This window comes from Alosa pseudoharengus, unplaced genomic scaffold (assembly GCF_046254945.1).
Source record: "Alosa pseudoharengus isolate Yale_2024_CS ecotype anadromous, Long Island Sound unplaced genomic scaffold, YU_APseudo_1.1 YU_APseudo_1.1_scf_4, whole genome shotgun sequence".
Taxonomy (NCBI): domain Eukaryota; kingdom Metazoa; phylum Chordata; class Actinopteri; order Clupeiformes; family Clupeidae; genus Alosa; species Alosa pseudoharengus.
In genome coordinates, this window is record NW_027468774.1 from 35821196 (window position 1) to 35846159 (window position 24964).

At 40.2% G+C, this 24964-nt stretch overlaps 1 protein-coding gene across 1 annotated transcript; it reads right to left on the reverse strand.

Moving 5' to 3' along the window:
* Positions 1-572: 572 nt before the first annotated feature.
* Positions 573-18198, reverse strand: ccnf (cyclin F). The gene is made up of 17 exons (XM_076266066.1): positions 17984-18198; positions 16554-16708; positions 16310-16416; positions 15974-16041; positions 15683-15879; positions 14058-14111; positions 13312-13416; positions 11999-12076; positions 11692-11843; positions 9365-9529; positions 8133-8256; positions 5475-5655; positions 5253-5340; positions 3586-3685; positions 3346-3479; positions 2936-3108; positions 573-2607 (listed from the first exon to the last, which is right to left on the reverse strand). Exons 1-17 carry the CDS (start codon positions 17994-17996, stop codon positions 2102-2104), a joined length of 2400 nt encoding a protein of 799 aa, XP_076122181.1. The 5' UTR covers positions 17997-18198; the 3' UTR covers positions 573-2101.
* Positions 18199-24964: the final 6766 nt, after the last annotated feature.

Consider the following 24964-nt stretch of genomic DNA (forward strand, 5'->3'; position numbering starts at 1 on the left):
GTAACATATTATATTGTGTAAGATAGGGTCTGATTTTCTGATTAATAGTGTCAACCAACAGGAGTTAGATACATAAAACAATATGGCCGAGAAATAGGGTTGATCATCAATCAGCACCCTAATTTTTGTGCAGTGTAAGTTATGGTCTAGAATGGCGCTGATAAAGATAAAGGTGAAGGTGACAGCCCTTCATGAAAGCTGAAATAAGTTCAAACATCAGAAGTTTGAACCGATGTATTGTCTTACTAGCCTGGTCCCGTCCGCCGATCTCAGCTCATTTTCATCTCAGAGATGCTACAAAGTGAGTATGTCTAGTGTTGTTCTAAGGGGAAAGTAGGCTACAGGTGAGTAGAGGCTTTTTCTTGATTCAGTCATAAAAGGGTTTAAGTAGGATGACTAAAAAATCTGTTCAGCACCATTTAGTGAACATGTGAATAGATCTTATCTAGTGTGCTTTCCTTAGCATTGCAAATAAAATGTTAACTAACTTAGGATTTTATAATAATAATATAATCATTTTTTTATATTATTATTTATAACAATAATATAATCAGTTAACCATTAAGGCAGAATATGATTTATAGATTTTAATGAGCTGATGACATCAAAATGACAAGACAAGCATACACTAAAAACATTTCTTGCGCACATGGTGAATTTAACAATGTTTACATGTTTTGTAGACATAAGCACCGAGAAATGTTTCAAGTAATGTGGTTATTCACAGCTTCGTTCTTTGCCTATACATTAACAAGTATCCAAAGCCTTAGTTTTAAAAACAATATTTTACATTTAGACATAGCTGCCCAGAGTTGGACATACAGTACATCACTTCTCAAACCACAAAATATATTTTCAGAGATCTACCACCTGGTTGTTATACAAGAGGCAAGATTGGCCTCATGCCAAGCAGGCAACACTAGGATGCACTAATGGTTGATTGTTTCAGCATGGCAAGGTTGATTTAACAAAAAAGGAAATATTATTTTTCTTAGACACATTCTTTTGAAGTCAAGTGCCTGCCCCAGATATGTATACATCTTCAGCATACCACTAATATCCATATTATACAAACTTTGGTGACATATTGTACACCTGATGCAGCACCATTCTTCAAATGCACAGAATTACACACAAAAATGTAAACAAAAACAAATGAAAACAAATTTTGTCAACCACCTTTTGGCAAACTGAACATACAAGTATTTAATGTTTTTCTTGCTCGTGTGTTTCAGCTATTCACCCCTCAAAATGGATTCCACCAGCTGCTTACTTCCAGCATGTATAAAGTGGTGACTGTCAGCTATTTCTTCCTATGTGGATCAAATCTGATACTGACAGCAGATGGCTAGCTGATTTGTAGTTTCAGCCTGCTGTACATAACATTAGTTAAAAAATATATTTACAGTGTATGGATGATCTATCTAAGAGAAACATTCTCAAATAACATGTGTGTTATTATAATTTACTGTATCACCCAGCAGTAACCACGACTCATATTACATTAAGGCAGTGTATGTAATACAAAAAATCCACAGAGCCTGCTTCCAAAAAACAAACACTGTGCTTTAGAGTCTGAGCGGGTCTACACACAGATATGAGTGTAACAATACTGCACATTTTGGATCTTTTCATGAGTGTAAAAAAATATGCATACAAATATTTTAGACACAATAACAGGTTACACAGCTGAAAGAGCCCTGAAGGATATCTTGAGGTTGATTTGTCTGATTTCAACAGTCTGTATGAACATGTGTGTGTGTGTGTGTTGAGGCAGCAGGGGTTGCAGTGCGACAAACAAACCTGACAACAGAGGAGTACTTTCCAGTGTTGACCTCCCTATGCATTGTAACAGCTGCCAAGTCCTTTCATTTAAAACACAGCTGGCGAAATGTGACTAGACAGTGTAAGGATTCTTCTCCATTCTCTTGTGAAAAAAAGAAAACAAACAAACAAAAAAAAAGAACTATAAAGCTGGTTGTATGGTGCTAATGCACAGGACGAGGTGCAAATATTTCTTCCTGCCACCTGTCAAACTCCTCATTCATAGTATTTCACAAAACCAAAGTGCTTCTGAAGAGTGAGGGTGCAGTTTCTCATCTCACAGGCTCACGAAAGTCACATGGGAGACTCTTCCTCCCACCTCCTGTTCTGCTTCCTCCCTTTCCTCTCCACTGTGTGCTGCTCCATTCTTCCGCTTCACTTGTCTACGAATAGGTCCATGCGCCGGAACCAGCAGACGGAATCCCACTGCAGGCACACGGTCGGGGGGAGAGGAAGACGAAGGCAGAGGAGAGAGGAAGCAGGGCAGCAAAGAGGAAGAGGAGGGACTGGAACTTTGGACAGAAGAGTAGCCAGAGCTGTGGGCATCAGCTGATGGGGTGAGAACAGAGGAGTGGTTGACCAAGGAGGAGAGAGGGTGAGCGTCTGAGTTGCGAAGTTCATGGCGGCATCGCCTATTGCCGCTGCTGCCCTCCCCTCTTTGCGTCACATCGTCACCCGTTTCTCCCTCGTTAAAGCTGTCTTCGTCACTAGAGAGGGCGCGACAGTGTGCTCGAGAGTCCGCAGGCTCAGCCTCCAGCTGCAACTGTAACCTCACACCAGGGGCTGCCGAAAGAAATCAGGCCATTAGATGTGGACATATTTACGCAAACACTCAACTCCCTCTCACCACGAGTTCCACACTGGAACACACACCAGATTGCCGTGTTGTGAAATAGTCTAGGTCTAAATTAGGGGACAAAGTGAAATTTAAAAGGAGGTAAAAAGTTATTTCAAGTGTTTTTGCATGGGTACCATTCCTGACACCCAAATACATGCATAAAAGCTCATGATATCGGACCTTCAAATGTTTTCAATCATGCTGATGTAGGACTTATAGGATAAAAGAACGATTATGTTTTAACCTGCCCAGAAGTCCTGAATCCCCACTTACTTTCAGCATCCCTTTCTCCTTCACTTTCCTGGTCTCCTTCATAGCCCGAACTGGACGTATCTAAGCTCCAATCCAGGATGTCTCCCAACAGCGCCTCCTCCTGGGTGGACAGCTCCGCTGTGGGTGTGGCCAGGAAACTGCTCCTGTGATTCTGCATGCTCTCCTCTCTCCGTCTGGATAAAAACATTTAAAGTGATCTCCACATTCTCAGCTTTTTGTGCATTATCATGAGCACCAATCAAATGGTTAGAACGCCAAATATCTCCAATGGTTCTACTGTAAACTTGGTAGAGGACACCATTTTTCACAACACAATGACTTAACCAGGGAACAGTGCCACTATTTTGCCTATTCATGACTTTCATCTAGAGCAGTTATCTCAGTGTTTCAGGGTATATTAATGTACATACCTCTTGCTGTTACTGGAGGGAGAGGATAGGAATGTGTGTATATCAGCTGGTTCTGAACTGGGATTTAGCAGCCCCATCTTAGCCTGAATCTCAGGAACTTCCAAAATATGACACAGCTCAGACAAGCCCATCACCTTCAATAGACAAAAAAAACAATCAGGCCTAATTCACACCCAGCACAAGGCTGACTGCCATACTGAAGAGGAGCACTGGGCCTTTTCAAGTAGAGTCAGGACTCACCGGCTCCTTACTGATCTGTTGATACATCTCATCTTCGAACCGCTGCTTCACTCCTGTCAATGATACATGCCTATAGTCTTTAGGCACATCCTGACTGAAGCTGTGGAAGAAAAGCAAGATGCAAGATGACTCAGATGAACAGCAAAACTTGGAGAGTCATAATGAAAAGGGTAAAAAAAGCCTTAAGTAGAGGTGGGTGTTAAGCGTCCTTAAGAAACATTACACCTAGATCTCCTTTAAGGGGGATACTAGTCTGGAATACCATAATTCACATTTCCATCAGACCCCAAAAAGGTCAGGCCAATCATCGATGAGAGGGGCTGAAGCTATAGTTTTGATATCGTAAGTGGCTATGATAAACAGCAGTAGCAACGCAACATCAAAAATGGCAGTTGGAAGTATGTGTACATTAAGGTAGGACAATATACATTGTTTTCTGACTGCTGATGCTGTTAATTGTCAGTTTGTAAAGTTTAGGCAAAGTATGGGGTGACATTTCCAGTCATTAGCGTTTAAATGACTACTGGCGTCGTTGTTTGTTTGTTTGTTTAATTTAAGGCCATTTCCGAAACTAAGGCTATTTAATGGCCAGAGCATTGTGTGTTATAGAAACTTAAATGTTTTTTTTTTTTATCTATGCTAGTAAGATATTCTAAAACAGTCAAAGGTGGGACCTTACTAAAAACATCAGCTATAGAATTTTGATGATAAAATTGGTCTTTTGGTTTTCAAGGCAGGGCGCGTTGTTGTCCAACTGGCTACACTTCAATTGTAGACCTTTAAAGGATGATCTCAGTTATTTAGAATTTCTCTTAGCTGTGACCGCCAAGGTCAACCTGACTTAGGGAGTCTGAAGTGAAAACAGCTTTACATTCATTACAGCTCTTTTTCTTTCATTTCATATAATCCATCAAGAATACCATGTTTTAGTCCTATAAATAACGGTAAGACTTTGTTTAGTCCTATAAATAAAAGACTCTGTTTACAACAGACTTGTTGCTCTCATGCTCGCCTAGGATGCTTGTGTGTTTGTAAACTGTCTCCGGCATTGTGAATAAAGCTTTGTACTCTGCCGTACGGTCGGCTTGCCTGTGTGTTACTTTTTGCCACTTTGTGGATTAATACTTCATTTTTACCACAGTAGGAAGTAACGTTAGGAATCTCTGATCAATATGATTGATTAGGCTGGACCAATGATTTCAAAGTTAAAGCAAAGTACGTCCGTCACCATGCTAGTGTTAAAACAAAGGTTCCCAATCGTGAATCCCCAAACTCTATTCACAAAGTGAATCACAAAATGAATGAGTCTGGTATTAACCAGGCTATATGAAAGTCTCAGTTTTAACTAAATAAATAAGTTGTTTCCATTGATATCAGTAATAAGGCTGAATTAATATCCTGCTTACAAGAGCAAAATATGTGCAATATGAGACATTTTACAATTTTGAAGGATGCAAATATTGTCTAATTATAATTATCGGAAAAAAGTCCTCAAAAATATTGCGATTGTGACATGTTTGTGCCTGAACTGAGCAACTAGAACCGAGGGTGGGGATGAAGCTAGCTCACGTACAAATAAATGATCTATTTACACTCTTGTCTAATCTCACAGCTGCATCAAATGCATCAACCCATGAAATGGTGATGGTGACCATGGTGACGCTTACCATTTCACATAAAGCACCATGGCAGTGGGGACCAACTCCTGACTTCTGAAGCCAGTGTGCTCAGCCAAAATGGAGGGCCAGATGGGAGCTGCATTGGAAAGAAAGTACGAGTGCAAGTAAGTACAAAAGACGGTAATAAAAAACGAATGACTGTCCATCAGATGGTATGTCAATTACAGCATACATTCATCATATCCACGGTGTGTGAGATGGAGAACTTGCCGTTGTGATGCAGCGCACGTGTCAGTAGAAGGGCTGCGCAGGCAAGGAGTGTGGGCGGAGTAGCACTCAGGACAGCATACAGCAGGGACAGCTCACCGATGTAGCAGAACAGGTGGAAACTGCGCCGATCCATGGGGACTAGAGATTGCAGCACCTCGCCATAGTCCACCAGTGTGGGAGTCTGAGGGTGCAGAGAGACACATGTTACTTATTACCTGTACCTGTAGTCTCTTGTGTTTCTGTTGGTCGGTAATTGCTGGTTTTTGAGTCTCAAATTCTCTGCTACGACCAGAGTCCCAAAGAACTTGTACTTTCTATACTCTTTCAGAGCGTGACTATACAAGATGATTAGTGATGTCTGTACACACAAATCCAATCTGATCACTTGCAATAACAACAATAGTCATCTGATTCGAATATTTTATGTATCCAGTCTTATGTGAATTTTATTCCTAATCAAGGGAACAGTTCTGAACAGCTGTGCTATCAAAACAAAGCATTGTCAGGGCAATGTTTACAGAAACGCATAGGTAGAAATGCAACAAATGCAAATAGACTGTTTCTATATACCTTAATGCACCCACCTCTAGTGAATCACATTTTTATGTGCATTAAAAGATTGTATGCAAATGTCAAGTGGTTCTAGTCAGGACTTATTATTTGAATAGTTAAAATGCACATTAATAAGTTAAATGGAAAACCATCTTATGTAAGATAGTATTCAATAAGAAAGGAAAATTCTTAGATTGAGATCTGACCAGTTTCTCCTAAACTGGAGCAATAAGGAGCAATATGAAAAGATTGAGAACAAAAAAAAAATATGTTGAGATCTTAAGTTGAATTTAAATTGGACAGTTGAGAAATAGCCCACCTCTTGTTTCAGCCCAAGTCCAATTTAAGTTCAATTAAAGATTTCAAAATACTTTGCAATCTATTCCTATTGTTCTTTATTTCTCCTTAAAGGCACTGTACACTATGCAGGTTTAGGTATTTTTGGCTACAGTAGAGCTCCCTCTAGTCGCAATATATTTATATTTTACTCTCCTATTGTAAATAGCAAACTTCTCATGACGTGTCCCCCCTGTACACAATGAAAATGCTTTTGTTGTGGAGGTGAAGGATTAACAACAGGCAAAAGCTATCTCTAAGCCCTTTCAGACATACGTGTAAGACCGGAGGTTCTGCCGATGTTAAACGGTGGGGCCATATATCTGAACGACATAACCGGTCATATGGAAGTCCGAATTCACCCGGTGTTTATACTAGTACCCTAGTATTTCCTCCGGACATTATGTAAATGTGCTGTGTCTGAACGAGGAGTAGAACATGCGGTTAAAATCACACCTAGTGAGAGGGCGTGTTGGTGACGTTTCTTTCGTGCGTCCATGTGGTTAGATCTGACTTAAATGCCAGTGTTATGATGGAGTGGCATAGTGCTGTCCAGAAAATCTCCAACCTGGAAATATGCAGACATCACGGAGCTACTGTCCATGAGGGCATACAACATTTTGATAGAACACCTGAAGGGAACGTTAGAGACACGTTAGCCTACAACTGCATGGCAAGGACAAACGAATTCAGAAGACTGAATCATCATAAGCAGAAGGCGCTGAAAAGGCAGTAGCCTATAGCGACGTCGTTGACGACAATAACAGGAGTATTTAATAAATTGTTAACCAACACGGTTTTCTGTTCATTGATAGCCTTCATGACCTGCTGAGCTCGCTGATATTTGCTGAGCATATATGGCTAGAGAAAATGAAAACGAAGAAAACCCAACTTTGTTCCAAGCTCCTTACGTAAATGCTACACATGGGGAGAGGATGCTTTTGGAAAAAATAAACCATGAAAACTGTTATTAATGTTAGTATTTTGTTTGTTGCTTAAAAATGTTGTATGATCTTGAAGTCTTGAGTTAGCCTACTGAATTGGCTGGTAGCCTACCATAAAGTTTGTGCATGCTCTCTCTCTCCAACGCAAACCAGATTTGGGGTTCTATAGCGAATTCTGGTACATAACGTTGAAAACAGATAAATTTGTTTATTTGAAGCACACATACAAATACTGTAGGCTAGGTCAATTTCAAGTGCGCACTTACGTGACTAGCCTACTTCAAGTATTAGCCTATGCACAATAGATTTCTCTTCTTTAGCCTACATAATGCATAGGCTACACTCTGTAAACAAAAAGCAGCTGTGACAGGCAGCAGCCGCATATATTCTGCGTCATATCTCGCATCTTGTGAACTCTACAAGCCCCCACCCCTCACTCGACAACCACACGGAGATTCTGTAATGTGCGTGTATGTCGTTCACACATACGTCCGTATAAGGTCAGTATTAGGTCCGCAGGTTAGCATCATATCTGAATCATCAGAAGGGTAGGACCTCCGTTTGACAAACCTTCTCATATACTCCGGAGGTTATATCTAAAAGCGCTTTCTAAAGACCTATATATACTGATATTAAGGTGAAAATCTTGCATAGTGTGCCTTTAAGGGGGTTCAAGACAGACTGGTAAGTTATTTCTTTAAACAAAGAAAAGATATTTTCAAGACATGACATTTTCTTTTGGGATGTCTTCAAATCTGATGTTGAAATCATTATATCATGCCACAACATAGTTTCAGCTGTCCTTGATGCCTTTATTGCTACTTACACGGATCTTCCCCCCGAGTACTGCAATCACTTCTCCCATCATCCTGACCAGGTCTTCATACTGATATGTGTTATCAGTCAACCAGACCGCCTCTCGAATGGTCAAGATGTCCTTACTAACATACCTGCAGAGTAACCCATCGCACCCAGTTATGACTCATGCCATGTTGTACATGTATACTCATAATAGGTCTGTCACAACAACGATGACAATATTCAAAATACATCATTATTATACATCAGAATACACAAACTCCATATCATAAAATAACATAATACCCTTACATTCATAAACATCAACAACCCAAGCTAATCTATCATAGCTAGTCTATATATAGCCTATCACACAAAGAGGATGACAGGAATATAAGAATCATAGATGTGACTAGATTAACCATTGGGACAGAATTGTGAGTTGCACAATTTATTGCAGCCTTTGCGATTAACTAATTGCGTGAGTTCAAACTGAGATTTCAATTAAACGTCAATTAATTGTGCAGCCCTGAATTCAGCATTTTCTGACTTAGAAACATGGTTATATTTTTTTCCCCTGCAGATAATATCAGAGAATGTCTAATAGGAAGAGAATTGGCACTGTCTGGTTACTTCCGGTTTCTGGACTGGTTGCAGTTCCTCCTCAGATTCCACGTGAGGGCACTCGCAGGCGAGCGCAGAATGCATGGAGGTCTATGGAGCTCAATTCAAAAATTCAAATTACTAGACAAAAAAATATATCCAGAGAAAAAGTGGATATTGAGGGGCAATATCCACTTTTCTCTGTATATATTTTTTGTCTAGTAATTTGAATGTTGCATTCGAAAGGGGAGGCAAAGAAAATACACACTGTTGATTATTATGTTTTAAAGTCACGTAATTGTTCTAAAAAGCCTTTCAAATATGTCAATGACGTCATTCATTAGCACAATGCTAACGTGTTATAGGCCACAACGACCCAACCTGTAAGAAATGAAAAGGACATAAGTATTCGTTCATTCAACTTTAGATCTAAAGTCCATATTGAACTTGCATAAACTACAATAAAATCTGTGATTCTTCCACGACAAGAAGGTGAAAAATTTAGCTGTCTAGCTCCATAGACCCCCATTCAATCTGCGCTCGCCCGCGATCACCCCCACTGGAATTCTAATGGAACTGCAACCAATTTCGATAGGAAGTGCCAAGGCTCTCCGTAGACGGGCTCTGGTAATATTGGCATAAGAGGGAGACACAAACCTCGTGCAGATCACCATGCAGGCGATGCCCAATAGCTGGAGGCGGGCTTTGGGCACAGAACGCATTGCCAGGTAACGGTCCACACAACACACAGTCACATGCAAAGTCAAGCTGGAGAAGTCCTTCATCGTGGTCACCTCCACCAGCCAGTCCACCAGGATGTACCTGCACATAAAAGGTCAATTGTCTTTTCTTTTTTTTTACATAAACATATTCAGGCACAGTGCGGCAGAACTTGGGTAAAGAGACAACTGCATGAGACATATCCAAGGATTACACACATACACTTTTTATTGTGGCAGAACATACTGAGGGGAAGGCTTAACATACTTGGGGAAGGCGTAGGCCATGTCTACACGAAAACGACGGGTATATTTTTTCGGGTTTGTTTTCACACCTTTAACTTCACTTTTACACCTTAACCTTTACTTTCTCTAGTCCGGGATTCACATTAGCTGTAGGCTATCACCGCAAGTGCTTACAGTACTAAACGTTATTTCCCAAGTTCTAGGCTATTCCGTCGGCACATTTGTAATATTGCTATAGTGCCATTTTCCTTTGTTACTATCAGTTGATACATTTTGCCTGCATCAAATCGTGCATTGCATTCACACTGAGTGAGCATCTAATGTAGGCTTACATGATTTCTAAGCGACCTGTAGACAGACCCATTTCTGACTTCGCTGGACTATGAATATAGGCTGGGTGAACCCAGCCTGATCTGACGGTAGTTTCTTTTCCACCTTGCAGCTCAGGCTGGAAACCTATATATCTCTTTCTCCTGCTTCCGTTACACTTTTGCAGGGGCCAATCACAAACTGGCTAATCCACCTGGCGTGCTATTGGCAGGTTTACGATGACGATAGCGGGAGAGCTTTCGTGTCACTCTGCAAACGTCACCCGGTTCGTTGGTCAGATTTAGGGCTGTCACTTTACGTTCGAAAATCGATTGCACAATCGATTGGACCAAACAACACAAGTTTCGAAAACTAAAATAGGGAATCGATTTTAACCAAATATTTACACTATTCATTTTAAACGAAATAAACAAATAAAAAAGATAGATGTAACAGAATTCACAAACAAGAATATAAGAATATAAAAGAATTCCGAAGTGCAGTAAGCATTGCGAAAGCTAAAAAGAAAATTCCCACCAAGTTTACGCACCGGGAACAGCTGTTTCAATCAGCTGCTGTGCTGCTCGTGTTTTGCCAAAAAATGGAGGACAACGCGATCAACCTGTGCGACGTGTAGAGAGACGAGTGATAGGCCCTAATAACTTGAGGAGTTCGATGTGGAAGTACTTCGGATTTTTGGTATATCAAACTATGGAGAAGAACAAAGCGGTAGGCTACGCAAACTGTGCAATCGAGTTCTACGTAGGCGAAATTTGTTTGACATTTCTAATAATAAACACAGACACAGCTACGTTGAAGCCTGCAGTCATGTCACTGATGTAATGGCAGTCCACTCGGCTTACTGGTTTTCGAGAATGTTGCACTTCTGTTTGTCATTGTGCACGAAACTTCACGACAATAAATCATCAGAAATATTGCTGGCTTGCGTCTACAAGCGCCCTCTTTACGTTCGTCCTAATGCCTGTTAGTTGTTTGTGGATTGGCCTATATTTGGCGTTGAAAATGGAAACGTCTTTAGACATAAAAAATCGATTTTACAATCGATTCAATGAACACTTATGTCTCAAAAATCGAACAGGATTTTTTCACAAAAGTGACAGCCCTAGTCAGATTGGTGAATGACTATCCAATTGTGTACAGTCATTTGAACTATGCCCGTTGATCACGCCTCTTGTGCAGTAGAAAATACATAGCGGACTCCCCAGACTAATGTTCAATCTTAAAAGATTGAGCTTGGTCTGGTAAAAGCCAGACTACTATAAATATTTATTTATGTTGTAAGACACGTGTTCATTTAAACTAAAACCGCACTTTCCTAATAACTTCTTAGTTCTCTCGCGTCAGTTACAAACAGTAGAATGCATTGTGAAAACATATAGGAAAAAAACTGTTCACCAAGTCATGACAAGCTATTGGCGCTAGAGCATTAGTTTGGAGCATTAGTTTGTGATGTTTGGTCTACTGAATGAAAACTAGTATTACCAGACAATACTATAATGGGTGTCAGGTCGAGTGCAGCTGGATCACAGGTAATGAGTGGGCTATGGGTGTCGTCATCAAAAACTCTGTTTTTGCTGTTCACACGGCAAGGGCAAAACAGGGTTTTAAATTTTTTTTTTTTTTTAAAAACCCTGGAACCTGTTTTTACAAAAAACTGTCTTTGTGTGGACATGGCCTTAGATTATATACCTCATAGTGTCATTGAGCCCCTGCCGCAGCAAATCTTCTGCTCGTCTGCATGGTGTCGGGTTAGAGTGAAACAATTGGGCCACAAGGTTGGTGCATGCCTGTAGTTCTAAACCAAGTGGGTTTCCACTGATGCACAACTTGGCCAGAGACAACTGTAAGATACAGACATCAATCAATCAATCAACAATAGCTTATTTGTGAGGGGCAGGACAGTTATTCAGTCTGATATGGTAAACATACAATTTTACAGGACATGGGTCCATCTGGAAAACAAAACCGCCAAACATAATTATTTATGTCCATTTACCTGTGCTTCCCAGCATCCTTTGGCTGCATAGTCCCTGAGTGTACGCATACATTGGAGATAACGTCCTGGATCTGTCATCTGGAACACAAGTATGAATAAAGCATTTAAGTGTTATGTCCCTTATACAAGCCAAATACCTGACTTGAGTAAGAAACCAAAATATTAGAATTGAGTAGAACCGATAAGAAAGAACGAAAGCCGGGACCGATAAGCAGAACCAAAAAACAGTCAACAATGTTTAAACTATTTTTTAAAAACATTGAATTTGGTTTTCTGCCTTTATTATTGCAAACAAGGACAAGTAAAAATGCACAAGTTTGACACCTATTTTGAGACTCTGAGGCAAAACAGTTGTTTTAATTAGCTGCTCTAGACTGATCTGTATGCATTATTGCGGCCTTATTTTTTAAAATGCACGTCTCAGGATCAATACTTGTAAATAAATATGCTCTTTTTGAATGTTCATTTAAAGGAAAAAATCCAGCAATTTTTCACATAGATCTCTGTTTCTGTAGGTCACCGAGTACTATGGGTATGAAAAAAAAAGCATGATTTTAAAAATGCCCCAAGCATTTAGGCAAAGCACTGCTACTACCTGAAAAGCTCCGGTGTTAGTTCTTCAAACACCAAGGAGCAGTGCTTTGCCTGAATAAAAACATAGTTCCAAGTACTGTATGTGTTACAAATAACTACATGTTCAAATAACTGTCAAATGGCTGCATCTCATTTGACAGTTATTTGTACATGTTACATATAACTATACAAATCACAGCATGTAAATAGGAAAATGTTGGAGTTCTTTTGTCACTATTGGGAGGTGTAAGCTATTGGAGCCAGCCACTTCGAGGCACCTGTGCTAAGCTAGTCTAGTGGTGGGTGTGTCAGAGTAACTACACGCACATTGATGAGAAGGGTATGTATCGACTTATCTAACTCTGGGGAATACGGTGAATAAAGTACCAAAAGGTCGCCGTGTTCCTTTACATTTTGGAATCTAAATGAGGTTCTGGTAGGAACCGGAATTGATAAGCTGAATCGAACTGGAATCAAAAATGATTGAATGATACCCAACCCTATACCTGACCGGAATAAATGTCAGTGCACATCAGTGTAATCCTTGAGTTTATGAGTTTATACTATGACTCAGGGCTTAAAGCAAGGAAAATGTCCACGTATCAAGTTATCAAAACATTTAACCAAGACCTTGTATATAATAATTTCTAATCTTCATGATCTGGCCCATGCCTGAATTAAGGCACAGTGCTTGAGAACTTTGAGCGCTGATGACCACTGAGAGAGTACGAGGATCTTACTGCTAAGTGTCGCTTATGCTCCCAAAGCAGGTAGGCACTCTGCACACATCCACTACATGCGGACATCTCAAGCATCTGCACAGCCTCCTTTCTCTTCTCTTCATCCTGTAAGGGACAGACAGCCATAAGTAAACATAATCATGGCATGGCTTTACAAACATTTTAGTCACGCAAAAAACTTTAGACTTTAAATGTACCACATATTTATTCCATTTCCCTTAGACCCCATGATCCCGAGGCTGCTGGATTCTATGAATATGTAGTGTAGACACATGCAATATTTTTAGCACTCAGCCCTTATCTAACCCATAATCCCCTCCAGTGCTGGGAATTACCTATCTGATTACCCCAACCCAACACTATAAAGGCAGTGTTTCCCATACATTGACTTATTTGTGGCGGCCCACCACAATATCAACACTGACCACCACACAATGATTTTCCAGGTTGTACTAAATTGTGCTTAAAGCTGGTTAGCATCATAACCACGCCGTGCTAATTTGTTAAAAACTGTTGCATTCAAGTTAATTCTGCAAACCTACCACCACAAATATAATTCAATTCTGTGGGAAACACTGAAAGGCTAATAAATAAGCTGTTTCTGGCCCCTGCCTTTATTACCACATCCATTAATCACCACTGATTAACGCCCACTACTCACATCAAACTACTGAGAAACTATCAAACAACAACAAATAGGAAAAGCAAAAGGAGAGAACCTGATAACACTCAGTGGATATACTCACATCAAAGAGCTGGAGCACTCTGGCTAAACAGTGCAATAAACCTCCTCTCCGCTCCTATATAGATAGAAAATGGGCATTACAATAAAGCATTGTTTGATAGATTAGACCTATTTTAGAATAATAAAGCTGAAATTACTGAATTGTCTGAATACAATATAAGTAGTATAAGTATAAGTATATATATATTATAAATATATATATATATATATATATTATAATATATATATTATAAATAAGTATAAATATATACTCTTTTGATCCCGTGAGGGGAAATTTGGTCTCTGCATTTATCCCAATCCGTGAATTAGTAAAACACACTCAGCACTAGGGGTGGGCGATATGGACAAAAAATAATTTCTCAATATTTTTTGTGATTTTGACGATAACGATAATTAGTCGATATCCTTTAAAAAAAATTGTAAAAGTCTGAGTTACTTTACAGCTCATTATTTATGAATAGCATCAATACAATAATAACCAATAACCTAACCTGTGACTTTTTAACCAAATCAACCAATGCATTGTCACTCTATGACACATTTCCAATTTTGCCCCCTCTTGTGTGTGTGGAACATGGTCTAGCCAGCTACATTAGAGAAGATGACTGGGCCTAACAGTTTCTCAAGAGAAAGTCTACAGCTGAAGTTCCTTTCAAAAACCTTTACCTAGGATTCACTGTAAAACTAAGCAGACCAACAGAGTACATCTCAGTTATTCCCTTCGATGTTTTGTTTAAGATAAATCATGTAGGCTAGCATTCCAAGTTACAGAATAGAAACTAATGTGTTATCTTATGGCTAATGTATATGAGAAATCCTATAGAGATGCTAACGGTTAGCATAATCGATACACGTAGATATTTAGAGCGAACTTTAGTCCATTTACAAAAGGGTTACATGAGAAGAGTTCTTTGTTTACAACTGACTACTAAAATACTCAAAGGCAAATGTTTTCTCTCCATATAATACCATGTAGGAAACTGTCTCATCAATGCTACGTGAACAGAAGTAGCTGCACAAAATCCCTTGTAGGCTACGTCTTGATCTCGCTACACAAAATAAACATTAGACCTGCGTGTGACAACGTGGACCCACAAGGGATCATGTGACACTTGCTCTGCTGCAACGGGGCTTCTCTTGCATACACCTCCTGGATTTATTGAATGTATGGGGTTTCAATGCGTGATTTTGAGTGTTTTTCCCCCATAAGTAATTTAAATACTCGATAATGTAAATTTGCACATCGTTAAAACAACAATCACGATATTATCGCAGACGATATATATCGCCCACCCCTACTCAGCACACACTAATCCCGGCCCAGTGAGCTGCCTGCAACAACAGCGGCGCTCGGGGAGCAGTAAGGGGTTAGGTGCCTTGCTCAAGGGCACTTCAGCCGTGCCTACTGGTCGGGGTTCGAACCGGCAACCCTCCGGTTACAAGTCCGAAGCACTAACCAGTAGGCCCCAGCTGCCCTAAATGGTCTGACTTAACAATATACAGTCCATGCTTATACGCTTTGAAGGGACTAACTGACCTGGGCGTTCCTGATTAATCAGATTAAATCAGATTTAACAATTAAAATGTCTCTTCGATATACCATTTATCACTGTCATCAGCACTCACCAAGTTAGTGTCACTCTCAGCCCGTAAGTGCTCATACACCACAGCCTTGCAGCAGCTGCCTGATGGGGACCAGGGTGGACGAATGAACACCCAGACGAAGGGATCGGCAGACTGAGGTCTCAAACTCTCCGCCAAACTGAAGTAATGAGATGCTTTCCTTCCACAAACATCGGCCCTTCCCTCATCACTCAAAGATGCTGCATATGACAAAAGAAAAAAGTAAATTATTTCAAAACATTGACAACTAGCATTACACGATGCCAAAGCCCTTATCTCCATTTCAAAACTTACGTCCTTCATTGTACAAGTAGGCAATTCCTAATTTTACAGCAGCTTCAAAATTTCCCCTCTCTGCAGCCCTGCAAGAGAAATTTAAACATCAGGATAGTCAAACTCAAACATTTCAATAGAGAAAATGCAGGCAATAAACAGCAACAAACCTGTTATTTTGTGACTTTCGTATGTTTAATATTATGGTGGTGTGTTGTGACATTTTCTCATAATAAAAATGTGCTTTGTGTAACATCACAATTATGAGCATAGACTTAACAAACATAGAAGGCCTACAAAGAGAGAAGGGTCAGAAAGAGAGCGGAAAGGTAAGAAATATAATATGCGTAGACCAACCTTTCAAAAAGCCATATGCTGTTAGGTGAAGGCCACTGTTCCTTGAAGCCTACCCTCGCCCACACACTGGCATGTCCATCTACCAAATCACGCAGCCGAGAGTGCACCTACAAAACACAGAGGCCAACTGATGTCATAACCATACTGAATACACTCAATTAAGCTCAGTACTCATATTCTACTTTTACAGCCACTTAGTGTGCACAAACAAACTGACAGGCATATGTCTAGCAAATGCACTTACAGCTCTGATTGCCAAAAGATCTTCAGCTGAGAGACACTGCAACACACACAAAATTATCTCTTCGGGCAGAGAGAGCAGTGTTAGGGTGGGTATTCTCTTGCGCACCCGCTTCCGAACTGGCACTGAGAAACATTTAGCACATCGGCAGTGAAGCACTGAAACAAGAAATAAATGTAAAATTAAGAACACTACACAATGAACAAAATACATAACATTGTAATAACAAAAAACACAAAGAAATGTAATTACTATGAAAGACAAATACACTGTCAGGGGAAAAAGTAATATGGAAAAGCAGGCAATAAGGATCTATGCTAGTGTCTGCACCCTGAGTTACTAAATTACTGGGTTTGTATCTTATTAGGTACAATTTAAACAACTATAACGTTATCATCCTAGGCTGCATCTTACCCCTTCAGTTATATTATCACTACGTTACTTCAGAAGCCTAACGTTAGCTATCTGATGAATGCTGTCTTGCGAATAGATGTTTTTTCCTTTGACATCTATAACCAGTTAAATTCCTAGATTTGACAGGCCAGGCTAAAGCAACAAGGCTAATGTCTTTACAATCATATTAAAGGCAAATGTATTTCAAATGTTGCATTCAGCGCCCAATTTTCCCTCCTTGGTGTAACCTCAACGTTACTAGGCTATGCACCATTACAACTAGGGCAGAGCATAGGCCTACATAACATTAGTGACGTTAAACATGATATATCTAAACCGTTAATCAAGGTACCATAATGTAAAGTTTTTCATCAAACTGGCCTCTTGACCTAACGTCAGGTTATCTGGTGTTAACGTTAGCTAACATTAACTTTACTGTAAAGGCTTTCGCGAAACACTCTCTAACGTTAACTTAAAATGACCGCCATCAAGTTAGCTAACGTTTATGCAAGAGTCTGTAAAATCAAAAGGTAACGTTAACCTTGATGTTAAACGTTATTGATAGCTACAAATAACAGTTTTGGTCAAAACCTTAGTAAGTTAATCAATCGACACTGAAAGTTATCTCAGTTAAGCTTAACGTTACGTAAACTGCAAATGTTGCACGTCCCCGCCTGATTTCCACATCTAGCTATAACGTTATCCTTACTTAATGAGAATGTATTGATTGTTTGTTTAGGCAAGGTCTACGTTAACTGTTAAATAACTTGCAATTAAAGTGCAATTAACCAGCCACAGGATAGCTCAGAACTTCATAAACCTAGATATATAGCAAGGTTACTAGATTATGCTGACTAGCCGACCTCCTAGTAAATTAAGTGATAACATGTTTAATATGACAAATAACAACGTTCACACCATTTAGTATATTAGGTTCTAACAAGTTAATTTTGTAAAGTTAAATAAGTTGTAATAACTAATGTTACTACTAGGTTGCAACATTTAGCTAGTCCAGCTTAGCATTAAGTTAAAACACTTACCGCCGGGTTTCATCTCAAGCGGAGTTCCGTGAAATTACAAATTAAAGCACTGTGTTCATTCACAGAAACGCGTTTCGCACCGAATGTGAATAATGTGTTACTTGTATTAAGATTGAAATGTGTCTGTGCAAAAGTAGCAGTGTTCATAAAGTAGTATTACTGAATTTAGATGACAGAGACGAGATCTTCTTCATGCATGTGTCCCAGATGCTGAAAGTTCCTCCCCGGCTGTTTAAGCACCGCCCGCGCGGAAGAGTTTAAACATCAACTTAACAACTCTATTGGTCAAAACAGGGACACGCCCACTGAGACCCCTGCGAACTTTTTATTCGCCAGAAAGGAAAAAGGAGACTCTGATTGGCTAATAAGCTCTACTACTAAAATGAAATCCTACGATTGGTTAAATTAACTCTATTTCGAATTACGCGTTTGAAATTACTGGTCCGCCATTGGCTGATTCATTTTGTAAGAAATTCTTTATGTAGCCTACGGTTCTAAGGAGGTTTAAATGCAACATTTAACATTTGAAAGTAGGCCTACCACGCCTACAAACCTGCTGTTTTCACACCTCGTAGCACTTTGAGATTTCCTGGGAAGTGCATTACAGATAAAATATATTATTATTATTATTATTATTATTATTGTTGTTGTTGTTGTTGTTATTATTATTATTCGTTTAAGTAATGCAAAAAAGTATTAACAAAGATGAAAGATCCTTGATTACTCCGCTTTAACCCTCTCTGGTCTTCTGACGAAACGTAATTCTTGACTAACATAATACTACAGATCAGATTTAGTGCTACAATCTGAGCGTAGCACAGCCATATCGCGGATATGGAGTACCAGCCTATTTCTATAGCCTAGTCATTTGATTTGTACAAACACTGAATTAGCTGTGATAGGCCTAAGTTTATCTAAACATGCTATCATCTTTTGACAGAGAAATATCCCGTGAACATAACCTCAAACTTGCTAGCCAAAGGAAAAGTTGGAAAGGACGGAAAGGATAATCATGCAAAAGTGGTGTAGACAATAATTTGAACACAAAATAGGGTTAGTTCAAGGGTGCAGTGCCTTATGTTCAGGTCTGCATACTGTTAGGCCTATGTTCAAATCTGCAGCACGTAGGACAAGACAAGAGGCAATAAGGGCAAATACCCATACTAATACAGGCAAATACTGGCATACCCATAGGGCATAGGCTATATATTTTCACTGTGTTTAACTTCTAACGTGCAGAGAAAATCAATGCTGGTTCAATTGTATGGCTAACACAGTACAGTGATGTGGCATTGAGAGAGCCAAGCATTTGAACATTACATTTGCCAGATAATAAAGTCCACTACAATGTATTATTATTATTATTATTTTGTAAATGTAATACATGTATAGAAGCAATGATGACAGACAGACAGACACACATGCACAGGCACAGTCAAGCGGGTTTGGGGGCCAATATGACATATTATCATATCACAACATCTGTTTTTTCTGTTTATGTTGAGGCAAATGACACTCCTGAACATCACTTTCATATTTTCTCCAGTAGATGGTGACTGATTCCATTTTGCAATTAGCTCTGGGCTCACAGACATACATTTGAAATCCGTTCACCGGTCATTATTTTAAGTCATATGGCTGTATTTATACACAAGTGTGGAATAAAAGACAGGTCGACAAAACTTTTAAATGCATTATGCGTTCTTTGTACTACATTGTAAAAACAAACTTCTTATCACATAAGCAAGGTATTATCAGTGCCAACTATGATTTTATTGGTGTGACCAAAATGATTTTGTCCTTTGTACCTCACCATTCTGTACCCTGTTCTTAATTGTATGGCATTTAGGTGGTGCATTTCTAACAGTATTTCCAAAATGAGTCTTTGTTTTAATCATTATAAAATTAATGTTAAGGTTTTAGATGTATGCTTTGACCCAAACCTGTTACTCATTTATGGATAACATGTATTCAATGACCAGGATTCTGTTGGATAAGCATCTGCTAGACATTTGATTACAGTATAACCTGTGCATACACACATACACACACAGGCACGCACACATGCACACACACACACACACAAACACAAACACAAACACGTACACGCACACATGCAAACACACCAACACGCACACACACATAAAAACACACACATGTAGGCAAGCAGCCACACGCACACACACACATAAACACACACACATACCCCATTACCCCACACACCCACTCACAAGCGAACATACACACACATGCACACAAACATAAAACACACACATACATGCAGGCAAGCAGACACACGAACGTGCGTGCCTACACCCCCCCCCGCCCCCACACACACACACACTCACATGCACACACCTTATTACCCCCCCACAAGCACACATGCACACACTCATTTACATAAAGTTGCAGTAGGGGATGGAGTAGGAGATGGAGACAAATTGACAATAATGATTTATTTTTGGAGAGAATATGCAGGATTGAGCGCTGGTCATATTTTGTACTGCTTTGCGGTACATCTAGTTGAAAATAATTTCTTTTGATTTATATGTACTCACCACTTGGTTAGCATACGCCACCGCTGGTGGCCAATTTGATTTCTGCCCAGGCTAACTAAATAACTAGATGTACCGCAGAGCGGTACAAAATATGACCGCCGCCCAGTCCAGCACATTTTTTCCACAAAAATGAATCACGCTGAAAGGCCTATATGATTCTAACTGTCTCACTAAATTGCATTATCCACACTCAATTCTCACTGGTATCTGCTAGACAACAAGTACCAAAACATGATTAGTTCATAGATTTCACATGTAAAATTCATTTTATACAAGCCCACCTCCATGTTGCCTGTTCATAATTCTGAGAAATTCTTGAATTGTGTACATGTGTGCATGTACATGTTTATGTTATGTGTGTGTGTGTGTGTGTGTGTGTGTGTGTGTGTGTGTGTGTGTGCGTGCTTGTGTGTGTGCCTGCGTATGTGCCTGTGCATGCATGTGTACACTGTGTGAGTATGTGTCATACGTATGATTACTGTGAATGTATGTGTGTGTGCGTGTGTATCTGTTTGTGCACATGTGTGCACAAGAAATGGGTTAACATGACCCCTGGAGGCAAACATACGGAAAAAATTGGTCATCCTAGGCCCTACAATTCTCAAGATATTCACAGAGAACTGTGTCTGCCCTACCCTCCTTTCGGGGGGTCCAGTCCAGCGGGGGGGCTACAGATCAAAACGAAAAACGACTGTTCCATGCTATCCATGTGGGGTTACATGCCCACCAAGTTTTGTGTATCCCGGTCTTTCAGTGTCCCGGGAATCCTTGTTGGTGTACGTCACTAAATGTACACATAAATTATTTTATTGTAAGGCCCCCCATGAACGAAAGTACACAAAACTTCGCATGCATTCGGAGGGTGTCATAATGATCTTACACTTTTCATTTTGTGCAGTTTTGACCATGCGGTCATAATGACAACAAATCTGAATCAAGTCATGTGACCTAGATACTGATAACAGACAAGACTTTTGATTTGGTATAAAATTTTAGAAATGCCTCCTACAGGATGTTAAAAAGTATGCATCTCCTGCACCCTGTTTAAGGGTTAAGGACTGTGTTAAGACAAGCTGCCTCATGTGCTTCAATGTCAATTAATAAGGCAAGATCAATATGACATATAACATACTGTATATAAGTATTTCACTTAAAAACTAAAGTTTGATGGCTGGTTATCACCCATATGGCTGAATGTCTCAGATAATTTCAGGAGGTTTTAGGTTTGAATAAATGAGTGCCTGGAAAAACTGTCAGTGTTTTTTTCTTTTTTTTTTAGAAGCACTGTGCTACTGTACAAACAAACAAATACATGTACTTAGACTTTATACTGTATCAAAATATAGATATTTATTTGTCACAATAAATTCACAAAAAACAAAATGATTCAAGTGAACATCCAGTACAGATTTTGAATTAAGCTTATATGAGTAGAAAGATATAAATAAATTTAAGCACACATTTATATTTACATCAGTAAGGAGATGGATTACATTTTTACCAGGACAGACACAATTATGTGGAACTTCTTCATTCAAGCAACCCCCTCAGGTATAGAGAGGTAGAGTAGGCTATTCCCTCTTTTCTTTTTAAACCAAAATATTTATCACAGGTTATTACAAATTACAAAAGACCAGTTTACTAACATAACTTTTTCTGTTGGAACAAGTAGAAGGATATCTTGTAGACACATATTTGCGTGGCACATTGCAGAATAAGCTGAAGTGCAGTTATCATCAGACATGGTGGAGTGGTTTTGTGTGTGTTACCTGTACTTTACTTCACATTCTGTCACATCTCCAATGTAGCCTCAACATCCTCTGGTTTTTAGTCAGTGAATGATTTATCTCATGTTAATACAGAAAGTAAGAGAGAACTTTTGCAAGTGCTGTTTCAGCTGTGAGTGACTGCTATTGGCTCCCAACAAGGCTTCAGCAATGTAATTAAATCAGCCTTAGCCAGGATGACTCATCCCCCACATCTCGGCTATTAGGGTTCCGTCCGAGCTGTAGCCAACGCTAACTCACCATTTGCCTTCAAAGGGCATTAAACCTAGCCATGGCGTCCTCAAGCAGAGTTCATGAAGTGGGCTAAAGTCAAGGCTGTATATGCAGCAAGCTGAGATAAAGGGGATGGTGAAGGGGGTGATAAAGACTCCTGGGAAACTAAGCACAATCCTCTCTCTCTCATAAAGGGAAAAGGGATGAAAAAGAGATAAGGTATTCCCTTTCTTCAATAATCTTTGTTCATATGGCAAGCACAGTGTAAAAAAAAAAGGAACACAAGTGACACAATCTGATTTAGAGGCACAGAATATTAATGTTCAAGATCCTTGTTGTGTTGTGTGGACACCTAAGAAGGCACATTGTTCTTCCATGCCAAATGCACAGACTTGTCTGGTTGCAGCTGCACTAGTGTCTTTCAGTATTACGGATACGTTTTTGCTTTACAGACTGTTCTAATTTGCAGCAAAGGGCACAAGGGTGCTCAGAGCACATCCAGTTTAGAGTCTCAGCATATGCTTAATTACAGCGAATGTCCATACCAACTTCCTCTTTATCTCTTCCCTTCCCCTTCTCCTTCTCATATTTCATGCGCAGTCATTTTGCACACTGCTGACGGATGCAAAAGCATTTCTGACACATAGTGATAATGTCCTTCAAAATGCAGGCTCAGTCCCTCCTTAAACACTATTTGCTGAGCTCACAACCACCGCATGGTAACTCTGAGTTATCCTTGAGTTTTGAGAGTATTAGAAACAGCCCTGGGGACACATACAGCAGCTCTTGAGCCCCGACAGACTGTAGAGGCTGTCTGCTTAGAGCACATGGCTATCACTGTGCGGGCGGGAAAAAGTGTGAACATGGCCTGCTGTTCCAAGACAGGGAACCACAGAAGGCATCTCTTCTGTTCTGACATTCTGTCATATCTTTCCGGGAGCATTAATGCACACAGGGACAAGAATGTCGAGCATCATGTATCACTCATGAATGAAATCAAGTCAACCTCCCCCATAGGTTAGGTATTGAGACTAGATTTTAGTATGTCACTTGACTGATTTTGTTTTTAAGAAACACTGAGTGTTCTTTTTTAGAGTACACATATTAGTTTTGTCTCTCAAAAGAGGTAACGTTAATAACCTGGCAGTGGAAAGCACTCAAAGACTGAACGTGAGGGACCAGAGATCTATGAGCGTTCTCCAATTAAAGTTAAGTTAATTTGACAGATATTTAGCAGACGCTTTGCATCCAAAGCAACACAGATTCATAACGGCAGGAATTGAACCCGGGTAAACCAATTGTCAGCTGGTGACGTTACGGCTGCTCCATCACGCCTTCAACAAAGCAAATGTCTGAGGATAGATAGCAGTGTAATGCAGAAGCTGGGTCTGTGTCTGTGTGTGTGTGTGTGTGTGTGTGTGTGTGTGTGTGTGTGTGTGGAGGGTGCTGGTGGTATTCTGTTCCCTCGGCTTCCTGTGACATGGCAATGGGGTTTAGCTCCAGTGGAAAAACCAGGATGGGGTGTTGGGTCTTCATTGACGTTTGAGGTTAAAGGGGTGAGATGGGGGAGGGGGTGCTCCTGATAGAAACAAGGGGAAAAAACGATGTGCGCACAGAGACTTGAAACAGTTTTGCTGACAGCTCAAGGCACTTTGGGCCTCTAAAAAATATGTAAAAAAATACAGCAAATGCAGTGTCTCCTTGATTTTTGAGTAATTTTTTGCTAATCTCATGATCTGTTCAGATCAATGGGAGACAAAATGAGGCCTTGTGATGCTATGATTGAGGATGAGAGTGGACAAAGCTTCCTGGTCCTCAGAAACGTCAACAGGTGTTATACAAAATACAAATCCCCAAGTGATTTCGCACCCCCATAAACATCAGTGATTCCTAATAGTGCCCACGTGCACACACAGACACAGGTGTCTACCAGAAGCAAATGCCCTGATAAATCAACGGTTTGTTTTTGACAAGAGAGTTTTATCTCCTCTCTCTATATTAATTTGCTCCTGGGAACATACACGTAGACATATACACACCTCCCTTTAAAGACCGTGCTGTTGGGACCTCCTGAGCGCAGCTCACAGCTGTTGATGCGAGCTGGCGGACCGCAGTTCATGTTCCAGTGTCCCGTTGCGTAAAAAGCTCACACATTGCGTTGGTGTCACAGGATGGGGCCAATGACGCGGGACGCCGACGGGGGTCAACTCCACTTAGGTGGGGGTGTCGGGTTGCCCCCTCTGGCCCACTTCTCCGACGAAGCACTCGCATACTCGGGGTGGCCGGAATGCAGGGGTCTGACGCCAGAGCTGACGGCAGCAACCGCTTTGCAACACACACCCACCGTGTCCAATGACCAGTACGTGTGTGTGAGAGAGTGAGAGAGAGACAGAGAGAGAGAGAGTGTGTGTGCGTGTAAGAGT

What these genes read in the sequence shown, in the direction of transcription:
- ccnf (XM_076266066.1), bottom strand. An exon ending in GAGTGCTCCAGCTCTTTGAT is followed by an intron (nt 13,417 to 14,057) that starts GTGAGTATATCC and finishes TGTCCCTTACAG; the next exon opens with GATGAAGAGAAGAGAAAGGA. An exon ending in AAGGATGCTGGGAAGCACAG is followed by an intron (nt 11,844 to 11,998) that starts GTAAATGGACAT and finishes TGTATCTTACAG; the next exon opens with TTGTCTCTGGCCAAGTTGTG.